The sequence below is a fragment of the Scomber scombrus genome, chromosome 2, assembly GCF_963691925.1.
Source record: "Scomber scombrus chromosome 2, fScoSco1.1, whole genome shotgun sequence".
NCBI lineage: Eukaryota > Metazoa > Chordata > Actinopteri > Scombriformes > Scombridae > Scomber > Scomber scombrus.
Window position 1 is genome coordinate 22,015,744 of NC_084971.1, and position 21,358 is coordinate 22,037,101.

The 21,358-nt window shown below is 39.6% G+C and overlaps 4 protein-coding genes across 5 annotated transcripts in view; 3 read left to right on the forward strand and 1 right to left on the reverse strand.

The window, feature by feature from the left end:
• The window catches only part of ndufb6 (NADH:ubiquinone oxidoreductase subunit B), a 334,342-nt gene that overhangs the window by 224,971 nt on the left and 88,013 nt on the right, over nucleotides 1–21,358 (forward strand). The gene's annotated exons all lie outside the window — the stretch shown is intronic.
• arhgef38 (Rho guanine nucleotide exchange factor (GEF) 38) lies at nucleotides 1,051–13,218 on the forward strand. The gene is made up of 14 exons (XM_062437492.1): nucleotides 1,051–1,267; nucleotides 5,540–5,724; nucleotides 6,238–6,355; nucleotides 6,450–6,597; nucleotides 6,741–6,758; nucleotides 6,886–7,085; nucleotides 7,270–7,403; nucleotides 7,589–7,693; nucleotides 7,789–7,908; nucleotides 8,874–9,248; nucleotides 9,343–9,480; nucleotides 10,003–10,204; nucleotides 11,991–12,274; nucleotides 13,036–13,218. The coding sequence occupies exons 1-14, from the start codon at nucleotides 1,051–1,053 to the stop codon at nucleotides 13,216–13,218; spliced, it is 2,427 nt and encodes an 808-aa protein (XP_062293476.1).
• ints12 (integrator complex subunit 12) lies at nucleotides 13,926–18,558 on the reverse strand. Of its 2 annotated transcripts, XM_062435394.1 has the most exons (8): nucleotides 18,449–18,548; nucleotides 18,117–18,258; nucleotides 17,425–17,588; nucleotides 17,156–17,317; nucleotides 16,357–16,538; nucleotides 16,008–16,167; nucleotides 15,710–15,853; nucleotides 13,926–14,745 (listed from the first exon to the last, which is right to left on the reverse strand). In XM_062435394.1, exons 3-8 carry the CDS (start codon nucleotides 17,578–17,580, stop codon nucleotides 14,176–14,178), a joined length of 1,374 nt encoding a protein of 457 aa, XP_062291378.1. In that variant the 5' UTR covers nucleotides 17,581–17,588; nucleotides 18,117–18,258; nucleotides 18,449–18,548; the 3' UTR covers nucleotides 13,926–14,175. The 2 variants fall into 2 exon arrangements, with proteins under 2 accessions (XP_062291378.1, XP_062291385.1); XM_062435401.1 differs by lacking the exon at nucleotides 18,117–18,258 and having other exon boundaries at nucleotides 18,449–18,558.
• The window catches only part of gstcd (glutathione S-transferase, C-terminal domain containing), a 49,254-nt gene continuing 46,712 nt past the window's right edge, over nucleotides 18,817–21,358 (forward strand). The window contains exons 1-3 of the mRNA XM_062431462.1: nucleotides 18,817–18,906; nucleotides 19,082–19,509; nucleotides 20,432–20,884. Coding sequence (XP_062287446.1) covers nucleotides 19,093–19,509; nucleotides 20,432–20,884 — 870 coding nt within the window. The 5' untranslated portion in view covers nucleotides 18,817–18,906; nucleotides 19,082–19,092. The remainder of the gene's footprint in view (nucleotides 18,907–19,081; nucleotides 19,510–20,431; nucleotides 20,885–21,358) is intronic.

The following is a 21,358-nucleotide window of genomic DNA, read 5'->3' on the forward strand; positions in this document are numbered from 1 at the left end:
CATGTGTTGATGACAAGTTCACCCGTAATAGTGATCAAAATGTGTGCATCTAGTGAAATGGAAGTACAACAGGTGTGCAGTGAACACACTTCGTGGTGATCTGAAAACACAATAGGAACTGTCATTACTTGAGATTCAATGAAGAGGAAATGCATCCATTCATTGTTCTGGCAAGGAAGGCAGTATCTGGTTGCTATGACCAGAAATCATTGTAGCTGTTAAGTGTTGATGAATTACCTGTCTAACCAGATCAGACATTTTTTTATGAATGCCATTTGTAGGTTTTTACTAGAAGTAATACCTTTTTGAGGTAAAACTTAAAAAATAGCATGCATAACAATTTAAAGAGTTTTCCAAAATTAGATTTTTGTCATTTTTAAAACGCAACCCACTTTTCACTCATTCATTTAATTCATCTTCAAGTTTTGCTAAATCCATTTAATGCATCTAACTTGACAGCTTAGCCACAATTTTACTTTTGGGTTTGCTTTTTCCTATGATTATAAAGTGTATGGTGGGCTTAAAATGTTCAATTTATTTGATTTGGAAAGTTCCTTATCCATCTGTGTGTAATAATAAAACTCTCTGCATCGCCATGTGTGATTTACAGCACCTGGACTATTTACATAAATACTTCCTTGTCAACATTTGGCATATCATAACTCTGTGAGGTTCATTTAAGTTTGTTATGAGAATTTTTAGTTTTGGTGAGATCAAAGACTTTTTCTGGTGTTGCCATTGCTCTGTCCTCCAACCTTCAAGGAAGAGAAGGTTCATCAGATCACTTTCTCTACCTGATGGATGTAATGGTATAAAGGGAAGAAGCATAGCACAGCAGTGGAGGGGTGTGTCCACATAGCTCTCATTTCAGGTAGACATGGGGAGGAGCTTCATTACCTGTGCAGAGCAGGCAGTCATTGCACAGAGAACAGTGCACCTGTTGTATCTCCCAGGCTCTCTCTGTCTGCCTCTCTCTCCCTTTTCCTGTCCCTCTTTCCCTTCTTTTCTCTTTCATTGATCAGAAAGCACAAGGGAGCTGACAGCCTCGCCATGGATCCCAAGGAGGCCAGTGGGGCTGAAAAAGAGAAGGAAAAAGAGAAGGAGAAAGTGATAAAGAGGAGGAACAGGCCTGTGTTCCTGCGCTACTTGGAGAGGAGAAAGACGGACACTATTGTGGCTGATGACATGGCCAAAAGTGACATCAACCTGGGGACGCTGGTGAGGAGGAGTCAGTCTGACAAGACGGAGTACAGCGCTAAACTTAAAGGTACATCAGCTAATGACCTCCCCAGGGGTCAAAACTATGGTAACAATCTACACACACGTGAGACAACACTGAAAAGTCTTTTTACATCTTAAACTTTTTCATAACACACTGGCTAGGAAACTTTTAGACTTTTAGACTAATACGTCCACTACAAAAGGGCAGAATCAATGTTTAGAGGGCAAAAATGTAATACCCTACGCACACACACATACACACGCACAAACAGTATGCACTGGTCTATAGCTGTGGATACTGGGCACCTGTTGTGTTACTATGTGTTGAGCAGGAGGTACTCCCACAGGGATGAAGCCACATATGCAAACTGTGCTCCAAACTCAGGCACAGAGGAGTGGCTTTATAAGTGTTCCAGACCAGCTGGTAAACAAGACCTAGACACCGGTGACGCATGAAGTTCTAGGTTTAATGAAAGAGAAGTAGAAGACATTACAAGAAAGAATTGATTGTGATACAAAACAACTCGTAAATTCAGCTGTATGTTGTCTCATCACAGTCTGCTGACACACTCTTTTTTCAGACACACATGTCCGTGTTTCAGAAAAACTGGCTTCACCCGTCCAGAGTGCTGTCAGTGACTGGGAATGCTGCACTTCAGGCAAAATGACTAGCATCATGTCTGTCAGAAGGGGGTTACTATTAATAAAGAGCAAGACAAAAATATGTAGACTCTCCAGTGGTACTTGTTCTTCCTTTCCTTTTCAATGAACAATACAATTCACATGCCAAAATAACTAGTGGCACTAGAAGTAAAACCTACTTCTCACTTGGTGGTGCACTGATAAAATAACTTTCACATACACACACACTCACAGACACACACGCGCACACACACACACACACACACACACACACACACACACACACACACACACACACACACACACACACACACACACACACACACACACACACACTTGCCTTATCAGCAGCTGTTCTGTTTACCTGAAATAGAGACACTCTCTACTCCTTTGCACTTTCTGTTGTTGTAACTAACCTGCATAATGACAGAAAGGTTGTCAAAAACACTGGGGTGTTTTCAGTAAACTAATCACCCCTCCTGTTTGACTTTAGCCTCACACCTGACAAGCACTATTACATATTTACAGGGGTATTACCATTGCAAATATTGACAGAACGATGACTTCACTGAAAGAGGAAACATGTGAGCTGCTGCCTGACAGTGTTCTCATCTGCTTGTCAGACAGGTTGGTTGAGTCGCAGAACAATGACAGCATGACATCACTATGCCTAATTATCTACAGTAACTCAATATAACAGTTCTGATTATGATTTACTAGCTCAAAACTAACATGAAAAAACAGATATTCTTGTATACTCATCCATCAATCACATGGACCAAGTTTCTTGTTACTTGATGTATAAAAAAATACATTTTGTGGCATTTGTTGTAGTAGACACAATGACTTTCTAACATACCTTTTTATAGACTAGACATATTCAGGTTTTATTCTGCACAGTGATAAAACCCCAAGTGCTATTCTATGCTATGTGGCAAAAGTATAACGTGTCATTTTTCTTGATGGGACACATGATACACCATGCCTTGTATTCTGTTCATTGGCCGTCTGTTGAATCCCTTTCAATGGCCTCAGCAGTGAAAAGCCCTATATCCACTTTCATGGGAACTCCTGTGCTGGTAACCATATTTCACCAAGCATAATGCTGGTAAAGATAAGTCAGTAAAGTTTGGATCTGCAGCTGAGTCTTGATCGGCTAAAATACATTTTTGTGCAATTGTGAAGTGTCAGTGTACAGGAGTATTTTGAGGGCCACGTTGGAACATGACAACTTTAACTGTGCAAAATGCTTTAAGATAATTTTATGTAATTTTCAACAATCAGATGGCGTGCAGTGGCAAGAAAAGATGGGAGTAAAAGCTTATAATGTATGAAAAGAGCTGAAACCAGATTTGTGTCCTTCAAATTAAAAATAGAATATGCCTCTGCACAAGAAGCGACTGCAATATATCAAACAGGTGGGGTTTTCTCACGGGTGGGGGTTTGGGGAAATTCTGGGGTTTCTTTTCACACTGAAAACCTGTGAAGACACATGACACTGCATGATACTGTTGAAACAGGAATGTGATACGTCTTTTACATAACATTTCCACTAGTATGCTAGAAATATCTGTAAATGTCTCTGATACTCTTACTCGATATAATGAAGAATGCCGTTCCACTGTAATAGGTAGAGTAACAACAAGGTATAGTTAAAAGGGATTTTTTCCCAAAGCTTTGTTAGTGTCGTATGACATACAGTACATGATTGTCTTTTTCTTGGAGTATTATCAGGCACTGACAAGTTAATTCATAACTGCTGAGGGGAAAGGACTGCACAGCCATGTTCAGCCTTATGTCAATGTGCCATATACAATCATATTACATAACCTATTTTTTTGCTACATAATAGCCTGAGAAGCTGATCTCAGAAGAAAGCTGTTATTCTTTATTACTATTCTAAATTGTCTTCAGTCATTAAGAATTACACCAAACTGAGGAGAAGAATTTAGGTTACAGTGTTTGTAACTGTCTTTAAAAACAAGCATCCCAGTAAACTGTGATCTGTATCAAGGTAAAGAGGAGGGCACAAAAACATTAACATTATAATGCATTCTAACTGAATACAATAGCCCTTTAATTAATAGTCTTTGCAAAGTTTATAACGTTCCAGTTTTGTTCCAGAAATTGTCAGTGAGGGGATGATTCACCTCTGCAGGTGATCATCCTATTCCCGTATCTCAGGATCAAGCAAATGCAAGTTATAACTGAGCGTGGTATTGCAGGCAGAATGTGATTAGATCTCTGCCAGTCAACACAATCTGTACAGTGTTCGCATTCATTAGAAAGTCCTGATCACTGGGCAAAGACACATGAGCCATTCTACTCAGCTTCACCAAAAGGCTTTCAGCCACTTTTTACTGGACTGTTTTCTTACAGAAATACTGTAGTGGCATTCACTATCTCTGCAAATTGCAAGTTGCCGTCATTTGTATTCCTATGAAAAATATGATCAAATCAGAATGAGATAGCTTTACATTATTATGTCTAACATACCTACACCTGTCTTACTTGTTTTCCTTTTCAGTGCAACTTCCTTGTAGTCCTTGTTACTTGCCTGCTTTGCTTATCATGTGTGAAAAATTAGATCAGGTCAAAACCCAGAATTAATGAGAGCACATACTGTACAAATACCAGGTGTAAATGCAAAGGTGTGACTGGACTAATCATTACGCAGATAGCTAATAGTTAGCAAAATAGATGGCGAAAGTATTCTTGTGCAAAATACGCCTAATACTTTGTGTGTGTGCATGTGTGTGTGCGTGCGTGTGTGTGTGTGTGTGTGTGTACAGTATTTGTGCATGTATGGGAAATGAGCAAGCTGATGCTGATGGATTGCAGTGAAATGGTTTGTGTGTAAATGCACAACTGTGTATGTGCGTATGCATGTGTGCGCCTGTGTGAATCCATGTCAGCATGTGTGTGTGTGTGTGTGTGTGTCCTTGCATATGTAGGTGTGTGTTTATCAATGTGTGCCACTCCCCCCACACTCCCAGCCTGAGCAGATGGAATGCCTGAGCACGCCGTAGCATTACATCAGCGGCACGATTAGTCCCGTAACTTGACACAAGCCTCGCAGCCTTCTGTCTCCCTCCCTCCCTCTATCCATTCCTCTCTCACTCACTCCCTCTCTCTCTTCATCACCCTCTCCCCCCAGAGGAGGAAGTGGTGCGTGGCGTCGATTAGGCAGCGAGGAAGCATCCCTCTCCCCTGAACAGACACTCCTGCCTGCCATGCAAAGCACAGAGCAGCCACAGACTGATTAGGCAGCAGAGCAATAAAAAAGAGTAGTGAGCCTGACTGGCATGTTAAGTGAGGCCTTTGGCGCTTTAGTCAAAATAATTAGATCACCGTGAAATATCGATGGCTGCTCAGGCATCAAGCGGATGTGTTAAAAAGAGATGTATGTTTTTCCAAGCATGCACAGCCCACAGGCCCAGGGTGTTTACCAGCATTTTAGCAGATGCATATGTGCCACAGATAGCTTGAAATGTTGGCAAAAAATATATATTTTTCATATAATGCAAATTTACAGTTAAATGTAGGTTTATGTTCACATCATCATTTTGTAAGAACTTATATGACCTTTGATCAACTCATTAGGGTAATTGTTATATGACACCTAAGCTTATTTACATCTATGTTCATTTTATAATAATTGATCTTTTTCCCTCAGAGAAAATGACACCACATGACTTGTCAGTTCCCCCCTCCCCTGCACTGGACCCAGAGGAGATCCGTTTGAGGAAGATGAACCGCAGGGCAAAGGTCATTCAAGAGCTTATGCAGACAGAGAAGGACTACCTCACTGACCTGGAGCTGTGCATCAGAGAAGTGGTTCAGCCTCTAAGAAACCTGCAGGTAGATGGTGGTGAATGCCTTTCAGGACCCTCACTTGTTGTAGGTTTAGTCAGTGTGGCATCAACCCAACTAACACACACTACAACTTTGCAAATACTCTGTAAATTGTTTAAATGATATGATTTAATTTGATATGATTTAATTTGTACAATGTACGGTTACAACTCAATGATGTGCTAACAAAAAGTTACTGTTTAACAATATTCAACGGCTAATTTGGTGCAACTTAAACCTAACCCAACATTAACACTTATCAAGACACTGAACATCTGCAGACAACTTTTCACAAAATTATCACTTTAAACTGAAGACTTTCTACAAAAGACACAGGAAGTCAGGATTGTAATATCCAAATACGGTGTGGAATAACTTGAAGTAATATGAAAGACAGCTTATTTTTACAGTGACTAACAATTCTGGTTGATTGATACTATGACATGAAATTAATTATTAGAAGATTTAGATTGTTCTATTTGTTCTATTTTTCACCATAGTTTTCTTATCTTCTGTTAGATTGTAGATATAGATCGGCTGTTCACCAACATGGAGACAGTGTGTGAGGTATCTGCCGCACTCCTTCATAGACTGCAGGAGGCTATGGCTGACCCTGATCCAGAAGCAGTTGTTATAGGTAACACTTCTGGTTGCCTGACTTTATACTTTGTTAACTTTTACTGCTCTGGTTAGTACTGTATAAACATTTCATATTTCCTGTTTATTTGAAGGAGAAGTATTCATCCAGGCGAAGGCAGCTTTAGAAGATGTATATAAGATTTACTGTTACCATCATGACGAAGCCAACATTGCACTCAAATCCTATGAAAAAGACGAAGAAATAAAGAAACATTTCACCACGTGTGTATTAGCACTGAAGTAAGTTAAGTCACTTCCTCCAAATATTTCTCAAATTATTTTTGACTTTATTATTTTTGACTCTAATTATTTATTTCTGACTTTCCTGATATTCTAAAGATCCTCATTTAATGGCAATTTTATATGTCTTTTTTTTATCACAGAAAAATCTATGACCAAGAGTAAGTACCCTGTAATGTAAATTTTTATCTTGCATTTTGCAAGTACTGAATCCCATATCAAATTTACTGGACTTTCACATACTGTATGGGTTTTGATTATAAATTGATAACATGCTTATTGTCACAGAGGGAAACCCAACTTGCTGGACATGGGTTCACTCATCATCAAACCCGTCCAGAGGATCATGAAGTACCCATTACTGCTTAATGAGCTGTGGCAGGCCACACCTGAAGACCTCCCAGACTATCGGCCGCTTCAAGAAGCTTTAACTGCTGCCAAGATCATCAACGTTAACATCAATGAGTTCAAGAGACGCAAGGATATAGGTAAGGTTGCCAACACTAGGTTATACAAAAGAGTAATTTGTTACTGCTGTCTATTTAACAAGTGCCCTGGTTTATTTATTAGTTGCCCTGCTAAATCATCTCCTAGTCCATCCTTTCCATATTTTTTCAAACTTAATTCAGCTTAAGCTTTCAGCTTTGGTCTCACATTTCCATCTATTCTCAGCTATGAAGTATAAGAGGTTGGAAGATGAAGGAACATTGAGGGGCAAACTACACAAGTTCAACATCCACTCCATCCGAAAGAAAGGTGATAGGTTTGCTGGCTATCTCAAGATACTCACTGGAGTCGAACCACAGGTAAAATAGAGTGAGAGTTCACCCTTGTAAAGAAATACACATCTCTGTCTTATAGATACATTATACAAATACAAATTGCTGCTATTTGGGATGCTCAGACAGTGGTATTTTAAAGTGTATCAATTTTGAGTAAAGGATAGAAAATATTGGCATTTAACTTTAAGCTCCATATTTTCTGTTTGTAGGTGAGAGATGAAATATTTGATAGAGAGGAGAAGCTGTTCAGAAGTCTGGAGAAAGCTGTGAGGCAGCTGGTCAAAAATGTCCAATGTTACCTGCAGCACACTCAGGTAGGCCATTGCATGCAAATGCATGTACCATGTGTGTGTTTTAATAGCTTATATCCTTGTGCTCTAAGGCTTTTTTCTTGGTGTTTTTTCTGCAGGAGATGGTGTCGGTAGCTGTTCAAAATATCCAGGACATGGAGAATGTCGTCAAGGAGCCAAACAAAAATGACACAAACGGATTATCGCACAATAATGGCAATGACCCCTATAAGCACTTTGTAAGTATTGCCATTTTTGTACCTGAGTAATTCACAATGAAAATGACAAAACATTGTGTTTCTTCTGTTTTCATATGCAGTTTTGTCATCAGTTTAACTTAGGGCACACCTTACTTTACTGTTCAGCTTTCCCCTCTTCCCTTGACTCCCTGGATCATGTCTGCCATTGCTTTTCATTCCTGTTTCATGTTTCATGACCTTCCATTCTATCTCTGTGAGTCATCTGCCACTCTGCCCATAGCTAGATGTCTTTTGTCCATTATATTAATCCCCTTCTGCTCTGCATCCAACCTTTCACTGCCACCTTCCTTTTTCGTGTCTCCTTCCTCTGTGACTTGCACTGTCGCCAGTTCTGAGATACCTGTGCCTTCGAATAATATTCTTTGTGTAGCAGTTCTTCATGCAGCAAATCAACACTCCCTCAAGCCCAGGTCTGTGATAAGTTTTTCAGCAAGTTTAAGTGCAGAAACAAATGCACAAGTTAAAAGAAAAGCTACAGATTTATTTTATATGGAAGAACTCCATTGTGTCTGCCATTCAAAACATGACAGCTGTAAGTGATAGTTGCTTTCAGGAAAAAAGAACCTTTTCACCAAAAGAACAGCTCTTTTTACTTTATGTATTGTACTACCCATTACATGCTGCTCATTATAATAGGTAAGTCTGCTTTAGTCTTTCCATGGCTGAATAACATCATCAATCTCCTGTTTGTCTGCAAGCAAATCAAGCTGTAGCAGATCTGTTGTTGTTATGTATTCAAGGTTAATGTTAACGCATACTTTACTGTCTCCCCTACTGCTGCATAATAAAAACAAGAGATTTCATAGCTCAGACATTATAAAAAATCACATAAAACAAACAGAAAGACACTTAAAGTACCTAATATGTATAGAATGCATACCAGAAAATACTAATATGGTATATCTCTATTCGTCGTTTGCCACCTTTTTGTCTTCTTCTCCCAGAAAGACAATATGGAGCGCTTGGTCCTCGCCCCTCTCTCCTCCCTGCAGGGCATGTTCACAGCCCCACAGAAGCTCATCCAGAAACGTTATGACAAATTGCTGGATTACTGCAGCCGCCTGGAGCGCTCTTCCTCTTTTTCATCCTCATCTTCCGCATCCACCACTTCTTCCTCTTCTTCACTGGTGTCAGAAGACCCACCCGGTCCTGCCAGGAGGGACTATGAAGCTCTCAATGCCCTGCTAGTAGAAGAGTTGCAGAGGTTCAACATGGCTGCCTATACTATCCTAACCAACTGTGTGGTTTATCTTGTGGCCTTACTCAGAGGGCTGACAGATAAAATACTACTCCGCTCTCCATCCATACATCAGCTACCAGTGAGGACCTAACACATGATACACATTATTAGACATATTTCATTTACAGTGTATTCGATATTTAATCTGAAATGTGTTAAATTTACTTTTGCAGGCTCCATTGTCAAACATTGCTGAAGTGCAGAACAGCATAATGGATGAGCTGAACAATCTGACTTTTGTCAAGGATAATGCGCAGAAGTTAATGGAGCGAAAAGTCAGCTTTGAGAGACAACGAGACAAGAAAATTACGGTAAAAAGTGGCAGGGGAAAGTGACCTATTCTATATCATTCACATCTAGAGATTGAATAATGTGATAGAGTTATAGAGTTATTTTAGATCAGATGTGTAAGATATGGAAAAAAACTCAAAGACTTAAGGTTAAAACAAAAGTTCCACATATTCCTGAGTCTTTCACAATTTTTTGAACAATTCCAAGTCATAAATGAGGTATAAGTCTTATCAAAGGTAGAGACAGAGAACAGCTCCAGGTTGTGATTAACTACGGGCACTTGGCAACCCATAGCTCCACCAGGTATGTGTCCCTTGACACGTGTACAATATATCTACTGATTATGTGCGTAGGAGGTACACAGATATGCATAAATATCTGTATGTTTGTGCTGGACATTTGAGTAAAATCTATTTGAAACTCCCATCCTCCCTCGAATACGCTTGTGTACCGATAACCAATAGCACGCCTACATCAGCCCACACAGCATACCCACTTCGAATATTTGCACCAATACTCCTTTGTGTTGTGCTGTTCTCCAGATGCCAGAGGTACAGCATCAAACTGAGGAACAGCGTGCCTGGCTGCTAGCAGAATACCCACTGAGCCGTCTGTACCAGTTGAAGAGGAAGTGTAATGGCTGCCAGGAGCAGGACCTCAGCCTGCTGGAGGGAGAGCTGGTGGCCCTGCTGGAGGACACGGACCCATTAGGCAGTAGCAGCCGCTGGCTGGTTCACACTGGAGGCAAGTGTGTGTGTATGTGTGTGTATGCATAAGGACAAATATCCTTGGGAAAGAGGTAGCTCTGGTGCAGTAAGACACACAAGGTGAATTAAGTTCTCACACTACATCATCTGCAGGTATGGTAGGTATAGATTTCTTCTGTGAATAAACCTGCATCTATGAGATGACTGATGCTGTGCAGACACAAAACTTTACTTTCTGACACTGACAAGTCAGCACGCAAGAATCAGTCCAAGGAGCTCCTGTGATGTCATGGTTGTTGGTACCTCTTTGCCTGCCTCTGGAGATGGTTGCCTCACAATAGGGCCAACTCCATAGCTTGTCTCCATCTTCCCTCTACATCTCGCAGAGGTACCTGAGATCCCAACGTCTTGTTTGGAACAAACCGCTGTGCATTGTAAGCAGTGTTAGAGTACAAAGCCTCTCCCTCTGGGTATTCAGAAACAAGGATGGAGAGATGCTGCTTGCATGCCTGACTCTGCAAAAACAAGTTCTTTTTTTATGAGATCTAGAAAAAAAGTGTGTTTTTTGGTATGAAGTACATTCTTCACAGACTTGTCTTTTCCTCTGGGATTACAAGCTTTCCCAGGAAGCTGTTCATCCTTCTGTTGATATCAACACTATGAATATGCTTGCCTCATATTTACACACTCTTCAGGTGTTTCATGCAACTGGATCTAAGATTGTGTAAGCAAATGCTCTAGCTCTAGCTTTCAGCCTCAATGTGAGACATGTGAAATGTGAAACACACATTTATCCATCAGAAATTATGGCAATTTATTTTACGATGCAATTTCTGGGGGTTGGTTCACTATGAAAAAAACAAAGGTGACACTTTGTTTTATAAGTTTTATAATTGTATCCTGATCTCCTGGAGATTGTCAGTGTAGTTTGCAGGTGTGTACTTAATTGTTAAAAGTAGTAGTAAAACTTGTTTCATATGTGGATTCATATGTTATCTTGACTTAATAAAATTTGTAGTAAAGTAGATTCTTAACAATTCATAAAAATGTACTTTTTTAATGTGAGGGCACCTCAGACTGCTGAGAGTTTTGGTGAAACTTTGAGATTTGTTTTCAAATGTAAAGTACATTACAAATAAAATGCATTATTAATATTACTAATAGTAGTAGTAGTAGTAGTATTACTATTATTTTTACTATCGTTATTATATGATATACATATGAAATATTTGTATATTAGCATATATTAAGTTATGAAGCATTTGAGTAACATTTACTTTCCTACTAATTTCCAGAAATTATTTTCAGCAATTCCCAAAAAGTAGTTTTGGTTATGTAATTTCGTATTATTATTATCATTATTATTATTATAAGAGAAATATATATATATATATATGTCTTTTTTTTTTTTTTTTTAAGAAATCTACTATGCTTATATCTAGTTTATCACACAAAACTAGACAATGAAAACTGAGTATTTTCTGTCAGTTTAAAAATTGGAACAAAGTAACAACTACATATGTATCTAAATATGAGTGGGTACCTAACTAATTGAACACTTCTCATTTTCTCATATAATTTGTAACGAATTGCAGCACCTTTTCTGTGACATGCCCTAAAATGAACCTTTACATACTTAGACATTTCCAGATAAGTAGTATAAAATTAAGGGACTCTGCAAAATAGAGAATAACATTCATCCATTGCATTGGGGTGGAACCTGGACAATTAAACTATTCCCATGGCTAGATACTGAATTTCATCATTTTGGGTCTTTAAAAACTGACCAGATTTGACAAACTGTCCTGCTGTGTCACTGTTAGGTACACAGGGTTATGTCTACTCCACATTCCTGAAGCAGTACAACCCTCTGAGGGACTCGCAGCGGGCAGGCCACATGGCCAAAGAGCAGCAACAGCAGCAGCAGCCTGCCATGGTGGATGAAGACTTCGATGACCTCAGCCTGTTTGTGTCAGGCAGTGGCAGCAGCAGCTTGCTAAGTTTCAGCCTCAACACCAACGACAGCAGCTCAACCCTCTCTGGACTGCAGGGGGAGCCAGAGAGCCCTGAAGACCTGGAGGACACACTGGATTCAGAGGCTCAGCAGGTTTGTTTGGTGCCTTGAATGTTTTTCTTTCCAAAAAGGTTCACAAACACTGACATAAGGGAGGGAACAGAGACACTACAAACCTCATAATTACAATAAAACAATGGCTCAGCAAACAGTGAAACATTTAACAAGCATTTCAGAGGTCCATAAATGTCTCCTCACAGAAGAGTGTCCACCTTAATGATGGTAACGGCAGTAAAACTGTGACATGTAGGTATATAGGGTCATTGAGCAGAGGTTCTGTTGCTGTGAAACCTTATTTGATAGTTTTACAGTGTACCTGTTCAGCACTCTAGAAATTATATGGGATGAATAGTATTACGTGATGACAGTGTTTTCACTTTGGCTTCAAGACACACCTGTGCTTTGTCCGCCTTGTAGTCATGTCTACATCAACTATCCACTACCCAATATCCCTCTGATCTTTATAAAAATAACAGTTATAGGTGTCTTAAAATATACAGTGTTGAGTTGACTAAAGGTCAGTTGATTGTAATCAAAAAGAATTAGGACTTGTAGTAACGGTTTTACCATGCAAATGTTAATACACAGTGCCACCTTGTGGATTTACAGGAGAACACACTTTAGTGATGGCTGCAATTTAAGATTTGTTATGTGCTATTCTAGAGAGAAAAATAACAGTTTGTTATTGTCAAAAAAGTAAGCTGAGCAATGGCTCTGTCAATTTTCTGTTTAAACGTTAGATTTGGAGATTTGTTTCGTCTCCGATGCCATCTGATTTGCATCTCTTTCCACAGTTCTATGCTGTGTATGCATTTAAAGCCCGCTGTGACCAGGAGCTAACCTTGCAGGAGTGCCAGCACGTCCGCATCCTCAAGTTTTGTGACCTTGGAGGTAATAAGGAGTGGTGGTTAGCTGAAGCTAATGGACAGAAGGGATATGTCCCTGCTAACTACCTTGGCAGGATGTCCTACGCATAAATAGTGGCCCTGTATTTATGCAGAGGATATCCAGAAATCATCCAGAGGACCAGATAAACATGAACCTGTGGCATTTTAAACAAACCTGCTTAATTTTTTAATCCATTGTTAAAACAGAATGTCCCGACTGTAAATCCTGTTGTATTTCTGCTTTGTGAAAGTGATAATTGCACTAGGTATTACTAGAACTTAACAGATCTTTCATACCAAAAGTGTTGATGTCAAATCCACTTTGCCTTCAGAAGATTTTAAGAAAGAGCTCACCAATGTGACTTGACCAAAAATCTGTGATAAACATGGGTAATGGTAGGAAAATACTGGCTGTACTGAGCACTTTGTACTACAGTGTTGTTGAGTTTATATTGATTATATGATTTATTCATGAAGTAATTTTTTTTTTATATGTGAACTGATTTATAGATGAAGTAAATGTTAAATATATGAAATGATTTATACATGAAGTAAATGTTATATGTGAAATGATTTATACATGAAGTAAATGTTATATGTGAAATGATTTATACATGAAGTATGTTATTTGAATGTGAAAGAAAATAATCTATATATCATTTATATTTTATGTCACAAATAAAGATATCTTTCTATGATAACTCCTGTGATCGCATCTCCGTTTGTCCTGCAGAATAAAGTGTTTCACACACTACATAATCACTGCTTCTGTCATCCAGTTTGAAAAAAAAGTGGATATTTAATGATGTTTGTTGATAAAAAGTGACTTCAATTTTTCACTGGTTAGATTGGTTAGGACATAAGGAGGCACACAGAGTCCAGCAGCATTTACACAAAGTAAGATTCAAGTATTTGAATGGATGGTGTTACTCAATGTACAGACTTGCAATACAAATATAATGCTCTGGAACTAAGTCCACACTGTTTAAGCTTTTATTTTCTACTCATTCACACTTCCTACTCCTCCTAGTTTCTTTCTAACTGTACTCATTTCTTTAGTTTCTTCTGTGCTGCTTTCTTCTTCACCAGTTGTAATCGTTTCATGGCGTTAAGCTGGGACTCTTGGGACGTTGGTGCTTTGTCCCCTGGTGGAGCCTTTGACCCATTTCCATTGTTCCCGTTACCTCCTCCATTATTGCCGGACCCTCCGTTTCCTCCTGTACTTGCCTGGGAGCCGCTTGGGGAGCCGGCTCCTGATGAAGAAGACCCTTTCCCTTGGTTTTCGCTGCTCGATGAACGGTTCAGTGGCTGCTTACCCAGTGTTAGGGGTGGAGGAGGTTTCAGAGGCACCTGGCTAGAGCCATTTCCGTTGCCGCCCCCAGGCATCTTCACACCCCCAAGTCCAGACTTTGTTCCTGCTAGCCCAGACAGTCCGACAGGTTTCTGGCCAGAGGAAGTGGGCAAGTTCTTGCTGCTCCCACTTGGTCCTGAGGAACCCAGTTTGGAGCTGGCAGGAAGTGAAGGATTTGTCTTGGCGCCGAATGCAGCCCAGCCTGTAAGACCACTGCCTGAGGAGGAGGAGTTGCTGCTGGCGGGATTGGCTGATGTTGTGGATGTCTACATGAAATGATACACAGTTACCACAATTAAGACAATGCAAAACATCACATCTGTGCAATGTTCAGTGCATTTCCTAATTTAAGTGGTATAATTTATCTTTGGTGAACAGTTGGATTTGTCAACTTCTACACTTTCTACTTTATAAAATGAAAATATGCGTCAGTACAATTATCTTGTCACATAGTATGCTTATGTGCGTACCAATAATAGAAAAAAAGAAGCTCAGACATGCAAGATAAAGCAATCTGAAACACTGATGTGTGAAGGGTTACATCTTGCTTGTAAACTATCCCTAAAGAGGAACACATTGTGAGAGGCCAACACATTTGATCCATTACATACAGGCACATTACCACCAATTGTACTAGTTTTCTATTTATAATGTGCTATAACTTAATATTCTTTGGCTTACATATCATATAAACATGTCTTCAGATTACTGTGTGGTGAAGCATTATACATATTTATCAAGTTATGTCAATCAGTGAAAGTTATCTGCAAGCTAGATAATGCCTCAACTTGCTTACTTGGGCAATACTTGTATTAAAAAAGCACTCCCACTCTGGCTTGTATTAACTTATTCAAAACACTGGCTACAAGGCAAAATGTTTGATGTAAAAATAACTTTGAGGTGAAAAGTTTTAAATTCATTCCCTCTGGAGAAATTATACTGTACTGATACACTATCCAGGCAGCAGAACCCCCTTAGAGCTGCTTTGCACACTGGCAGCAATTGCTCTTCTCTCACTTGCTATCAGTATTAACTGAAGGATGCATAATCGTAGTTTTTGCTTGGTGTGAGGGTGAAACAGGAGCACAAATTATACACAGCAAAAGATTATGGATCAAAAAGGTTGGCAAAATGCTTGGTGGCTATTCAGCAGCTTTACTTCTATACATACAGTCTTGCATCTTTTAACAGTCTAATCCACTGTGATGACTGTAATTAGTTAATACATACCTTCACTTCTGTTCTTTTGAATGCTTGGAAGGTGCTGGTTGTGTCAGCCTTGGTTTTAAACTCTGCCTTTTTCACTAGTGTATCTTTTACAACCGGTGCTGAAGATGCAGAGGCGGGGGACGGCTTCTGTGCAGGTTTCTGGGCCTTGAGCATAAAACAAAATAGTTAGTTTTAGACAGCAGAAACAAAACCTGGAGGACCTGTTAACATTCCTTAGCACTGACTAGTCATCTAATCAGTGATGATGTGCTCCAAATGCACAAGAAGAAGATACTGCAATATAATTAATATTCCTTACCATTCGTTTCATTTGCCTGGTGCAGCGGGCGCAGTACCACACAAGCCGTGGGTCATTTACTTCTTTGTCTGTCACTTGAGGCTTGTGACAGTCCTGGTGGTACAGGTTATGGCACTCCTGGCACTCCACTAACTGGTTTCCCATGGTCACTGTCATTTGTCTTTGGTAGTTAAACACAGGACAGCAAAGTCAACATGAGAAAATAACATGTTCAGTTATCCCGCCAAACGTTTCATCCTCAAAAACTATGCAGATTGAATAATAATAATTGGACAGAATAAATACTGACATTCTAAGTGGCATGTAATACATAAAACATATACTTTATCTGCTAATAATTAACATGTACCTGCAAACCACACAAGCCAGACCCATTTCCATGGCAAAGTCATCAGCGTTTGTCTCATCGTAGTCGTTTATGTTTGGCAGGAGGTCTTTGCTTGTCTGAACAGTTATTGGAGAAGAACGATTCTCCTGTTTCTCCAAACGTGGCTTTTTCGGAGGGTCCACCTCACCCAAGTCAACCCTGACCTGTTTGTCATTAAGACAGTGAGAGGTTAGTTTGTTCAAAGCATGCTGACATCAGTGCCATAAGTAATAACATTGTCAGATTTCAGCCACTGTCCTACATGAGTTATGCATGTGTTCTTCCTGGACTTTAGGCAAAACTCTTGACTCTAATTTCCTCATCATGTTGATCAATTCTGACCTGAGCTGTATGAATCTGCTTAGTTTTTCTTGCCTGAGAATGCATCTCTGAAATATGGTGCTGTAGGGCTAAAAGAACCTTGACAAAAAACACAAAAAAACATAACATTTATTTTACAGCTTTCTACACTGAAACTCTAAAACTAGAAAAGTGTAAATTTTCAAGTTTCATGTGTGATTGTGACTTAACAATTTTCACAATTTATGCTACACTACTTAACAGAGCAACATATCACAGGCAGCTTCACAGGCAGCCAAACTGGAATAACAAATGAACTGCAAACCTAATGTGAATCTAACCTCACAACTAGTTGTGAGTTGATTTACAAAGATTACAGTGTGATAAAAGAGACGCTGGCTTTCTTTCTGTTTCAAAATTCTGTTGTCGCATGAAGTCTAAATTTATTCTAATTAAAAAGATTAAAAATGCATCGCTGTACCTTCTCAGATGATCTCTTCTCCCCCTCTTTCCTGCTCTTCTCTGAGCTGGATTTGCCGCTGACACTGCTGCTACTGCTGGAGGATGAGGAACTGGAGGAGGACTTGGAATCCTGTTTACTTAAACTGAGTTTTGACACAGACACCTTGGACACCTCTATATCCTGAAGACACACATAAATAATATTCAGTATTTAGCATTAAGTTCCATTGATTACCAACAAAATAGAAGAAAATAATTCATAGACATGGAGAGACATGGAGTCCTTACTTTTTGTGATGAGCGATAAGATGAATCACTTCCTCTTGAAAGGGACTCATCTAGCAGGGCTTTGAGTTTCTCGGCTGAATCTTTACTCTTGGAGTGCAGGTAGCTCAGTCCCTTAAGGAAGATGGGATCCAACTCCAAACTGACAGGTCCAGCCATGGCTTAAACTAGGAGTCAAAACAAATTATGTCAGGCTACAATAATACATGATCAAATACCACTGCTGAGGTCATCCCATGACAAGACTGGCAAGTTACATATTTGCTAAATATAGGAGGGTACAGTAAAAACTAAACTAAACTAAGGCTGCACTATTAGATATATAAACAATTGCACAGATATTTGAGATAAGAGGGAGAGACTCTTAATTGATTCTACTGACAACATGTATTTTTAAAGGCTTATTCTTATTCTGGACACATTCAGGGAGATTTAAAAAAAAAAAAAAAAGAGGTAACCTTCTGTTGTTCTTCAGTGTCGTCTTGCCTCTTAAGTATTCAGTTTTACAGACAAAAACATTTGTACTGATGAGCACTATGATTAAAAATGATGCTATTGCTAAAATGATTGCTATTGCTAAAACGAGCTATTACAAAGTAAGAAGGGAGGAGGAAAAATAGGCCAAAGAAAACCCGCTGAGGGGAAGAAAAGTTGCAATAAGTTTGCTCGGACTGGTGTTCATTATGTTCACTTACATCATTGTTATCTATTGTACGTTCACATCAACGTGCTCTGTTCTCTGTGTCCGTGTGAAATCCAGTACATAAGATGCTCGGAAGTAGCCTACGCCTCCGGATGAGTCTCAATTATCATAAAGCGTGTCCTCTTTCCGCCTGTCTGGTTTATTATAAAGAGATAAATACATTGATAATGGGTTGATGTGGTTGCTCTGTAACGTTATTACTCCGGACCAGAAACACACGGAACACTGTAGTAGCTCCACAATAGCCAAAATTACCTCTCCTCCCCAGCGGAATGTTATAAAAACCCAATTCACAATTTATTACTCTATCTTTGGGTACATTACCTCACTTTTCGGGCAAAATCCAGCCTTTTAACACCAGTATTTTGGTTAACAGACGGTAAAACACTTCCTACACAGGTCCAAATAGCCGGGGATGCGTTCACTTCTCTCTCACCGCTTGCGCAACCTTTTAATACGTCCGGAATGTACCAACACGGAACGTCGTGTTAAAATTACTTTCATTGAAGTTTATTACATAAATTAACTTATTTAATATTAAACTAATGTGTGTAATTGTAGTATAATTTGAATTGGTGTAGCATTTTAATTTATACTTTTTAGTTTTTATTTGTTTTGTGAAGTTTTTTACAATGGACGGCGGGTGGCGCTGTGAAGTAATCCTATAGCTTTATAAACAGGGAAAGAAGAAGCAGCTGGCGTGTCCTAGGAAGCGTGTATCAAAACAACGTGGTTTTATTATCGGTGTTTGTGGTTCTACTTTAGAAAAAAACGCTGCTTGGGTATGTTGCCATCATTTTATGCGCCTGAATTAAAACAATATTTTAGCCAGGACGCCGTAGCTGTCATGCTTCAAAATGCATGCTCTGTGAAATGTATCCATGCTGTTTAGTCTGAACACATTTTCGAGCTAATTAAGATGACATGTTAACTGCCCCCTCTGTGTTTTTTCCACAGTATTATCCACGATGAAGCACACAGACGCACAGCAGGGGCAAGCCTCCCTCTTTCTAGAAGTCTGCTCCCTAAATGAGGAGCCGCGTCTTCCTCTGCACACCTCCATCGTCCTCTTTCTCTTGTCCTACTCTGAGTGCAAGTCTTTCAAAGTCTATCTGGTCTTCACCAAACCTGCCAGCTCTCAGTCACTTAAGAGTCAGCTACCAGAGTCTTTGGATGTGTGTGACGTTCAGCTGGAAGATCTGCCTCAGTTGGTGAGAGGCTGTCGTCTCCCTGCAGTTTTGGATGAGACTGGGATGCTCTGCAGGGCAGGGTTGGCTGTGGTCCTGAGGCACATTATTAACAAGACAACTGATGCTGACCCCTCCAGAAATGATGTGTTGGCACTGCTGGGCTTCAAGAAGACATGTCTGAAGGCCTGCGCTGAGGTTAGTAGCAAGAAGAGACACAAATTACCAAAGTACCAATAAGAAAAAGACTGAATGTCCAACAGCATCAGTCACAGTAAGACTTTCTGACACAACTTCACCTACTTGCAAGATACATGAAAAAGGGAAAGCACCTTTTAAAGGGTAAAACTCCAGTAACACCTGCAGTGTTAATACAACGTTATTGTCAAACCTGCCTTCATGTTTTGGCATGTTGGCAGTTAGTCAAAATGGAGCAGACCCCATCATTTTCTATTATGTCCAAGAAAGGAACTGATATCCAACTTTTAATTTACACAACGTTTCCTGGGAAGTACTATGATATGTTGTACTAATTACAGGGAGAACAGAGACAGTATTCAATTAGTAAACTTCCAATGAATTAAATACAATGAATTGCAAGTGTATCCAAGTATTTTCTTGAGTGCACAGCAGGTCAGCTGAACATGCAAAAATGTGAAATTTGTCTACAGGCAAGAGTACAATTGAACATTTAATGAAGATCAAGAAAAGTATGTCAGCTTATAAACTCTGTATAACTAATTAAACTCAAAATTGTCACCAAAGTTGCTTGTTCTTCTTCAGCCTTTTGCTGGTGTTATTTTATTCTGTAGTCTCAGCCCTTGATTTGAATGGTTGAGCTGCTCTTCTTTCATGTGGTTTGGCAAAAGTTACTTAGTTTTCTTTAATGACAACACAACACTACCAGGGTTGGTTGAGTTAGTTTTTATTTCAGGGTGTTAATTAGTCTCAGTTAGTCTCAGTTAATACATACATAGACAAACATCAATCTAACATATCAGTGCACAACAGCTGATTTCTTTGTCAATTTTGGGTCCTTTCAAAAGAAATACAAAATGACAGTGCTGTATCTGACCTCAGAAATCTCAAAAACTTTTTAATCCTCTTTTCTTGCTCACAGGTGAGCAAGTGGACCAGACTGTGTGAAATTGGTGTCCCCTCTGCTGTTGAAAAACACCTCCAAAATCATCAATATCAGCAGCTGCCTCTCTCCATCCTCACCCTAGAGCAAAGGCTAGCAGAGCCTGTCAAAGTCCACAATGATGACAAAATACGGAGACAGAAACTACAACAGCAGAGACAGAAGGAAAAGAACCAGTCCCCTGAAGGTCAAGGGAACGCAGACTCTGACACCCAGGCCGGGCAGTCACCTCAGGTCTGTGATGGACTCGAGCTCAAGGCGGCTCTGGCCATGCTGTCTGTGGATTCAGTTCCAACTTTGACCACCAGAGAGAACTCTGAGATCAGAAAAGTGAAAACCACAGATCTGCCTCCGCTGGAGCATGTGTTTGCTGAAGGGCTGTACTTCACATTGACCGATGTGGTCCTGCTGCCATGCATCTATCAGTACCTGGTAAGAGCCTTGGAGATTATGATTTATGTTTTTACAACCAAAGGGTTGTCAGTACTGTAAATGAACCCTTGTGGCTTAGGACCTCTTTATTAGTATTGCCTAATTTGGATTCATGAATACATATATCATGCACACTTAGTTTTAGTATCAATGCATATATCTCCTGTATAACCCCTCCTCCTCAATGTAATGTCACATTGTACATTTTACAAAATTTATAGATTTAAAATGTAAATTTTTTATTCCTTGAGCAATAAAGTGTATCCATGTAAGGGTTTGTCTCACAGAATAACTAGTAGCGCACACATGACTTTGGTCTGATGTCACCTCATATACATGGTGCCATTCAGGCTACGGAGCCCCCATTACAAGTATTTATCGGCTTTTCAGTGTATTTATTGTGATGACCTGTCAAATTGTGCATGACTTATGGTTTTGACACTCTGGTCAGGGTGAGCAGCTCTTTTCAGATCC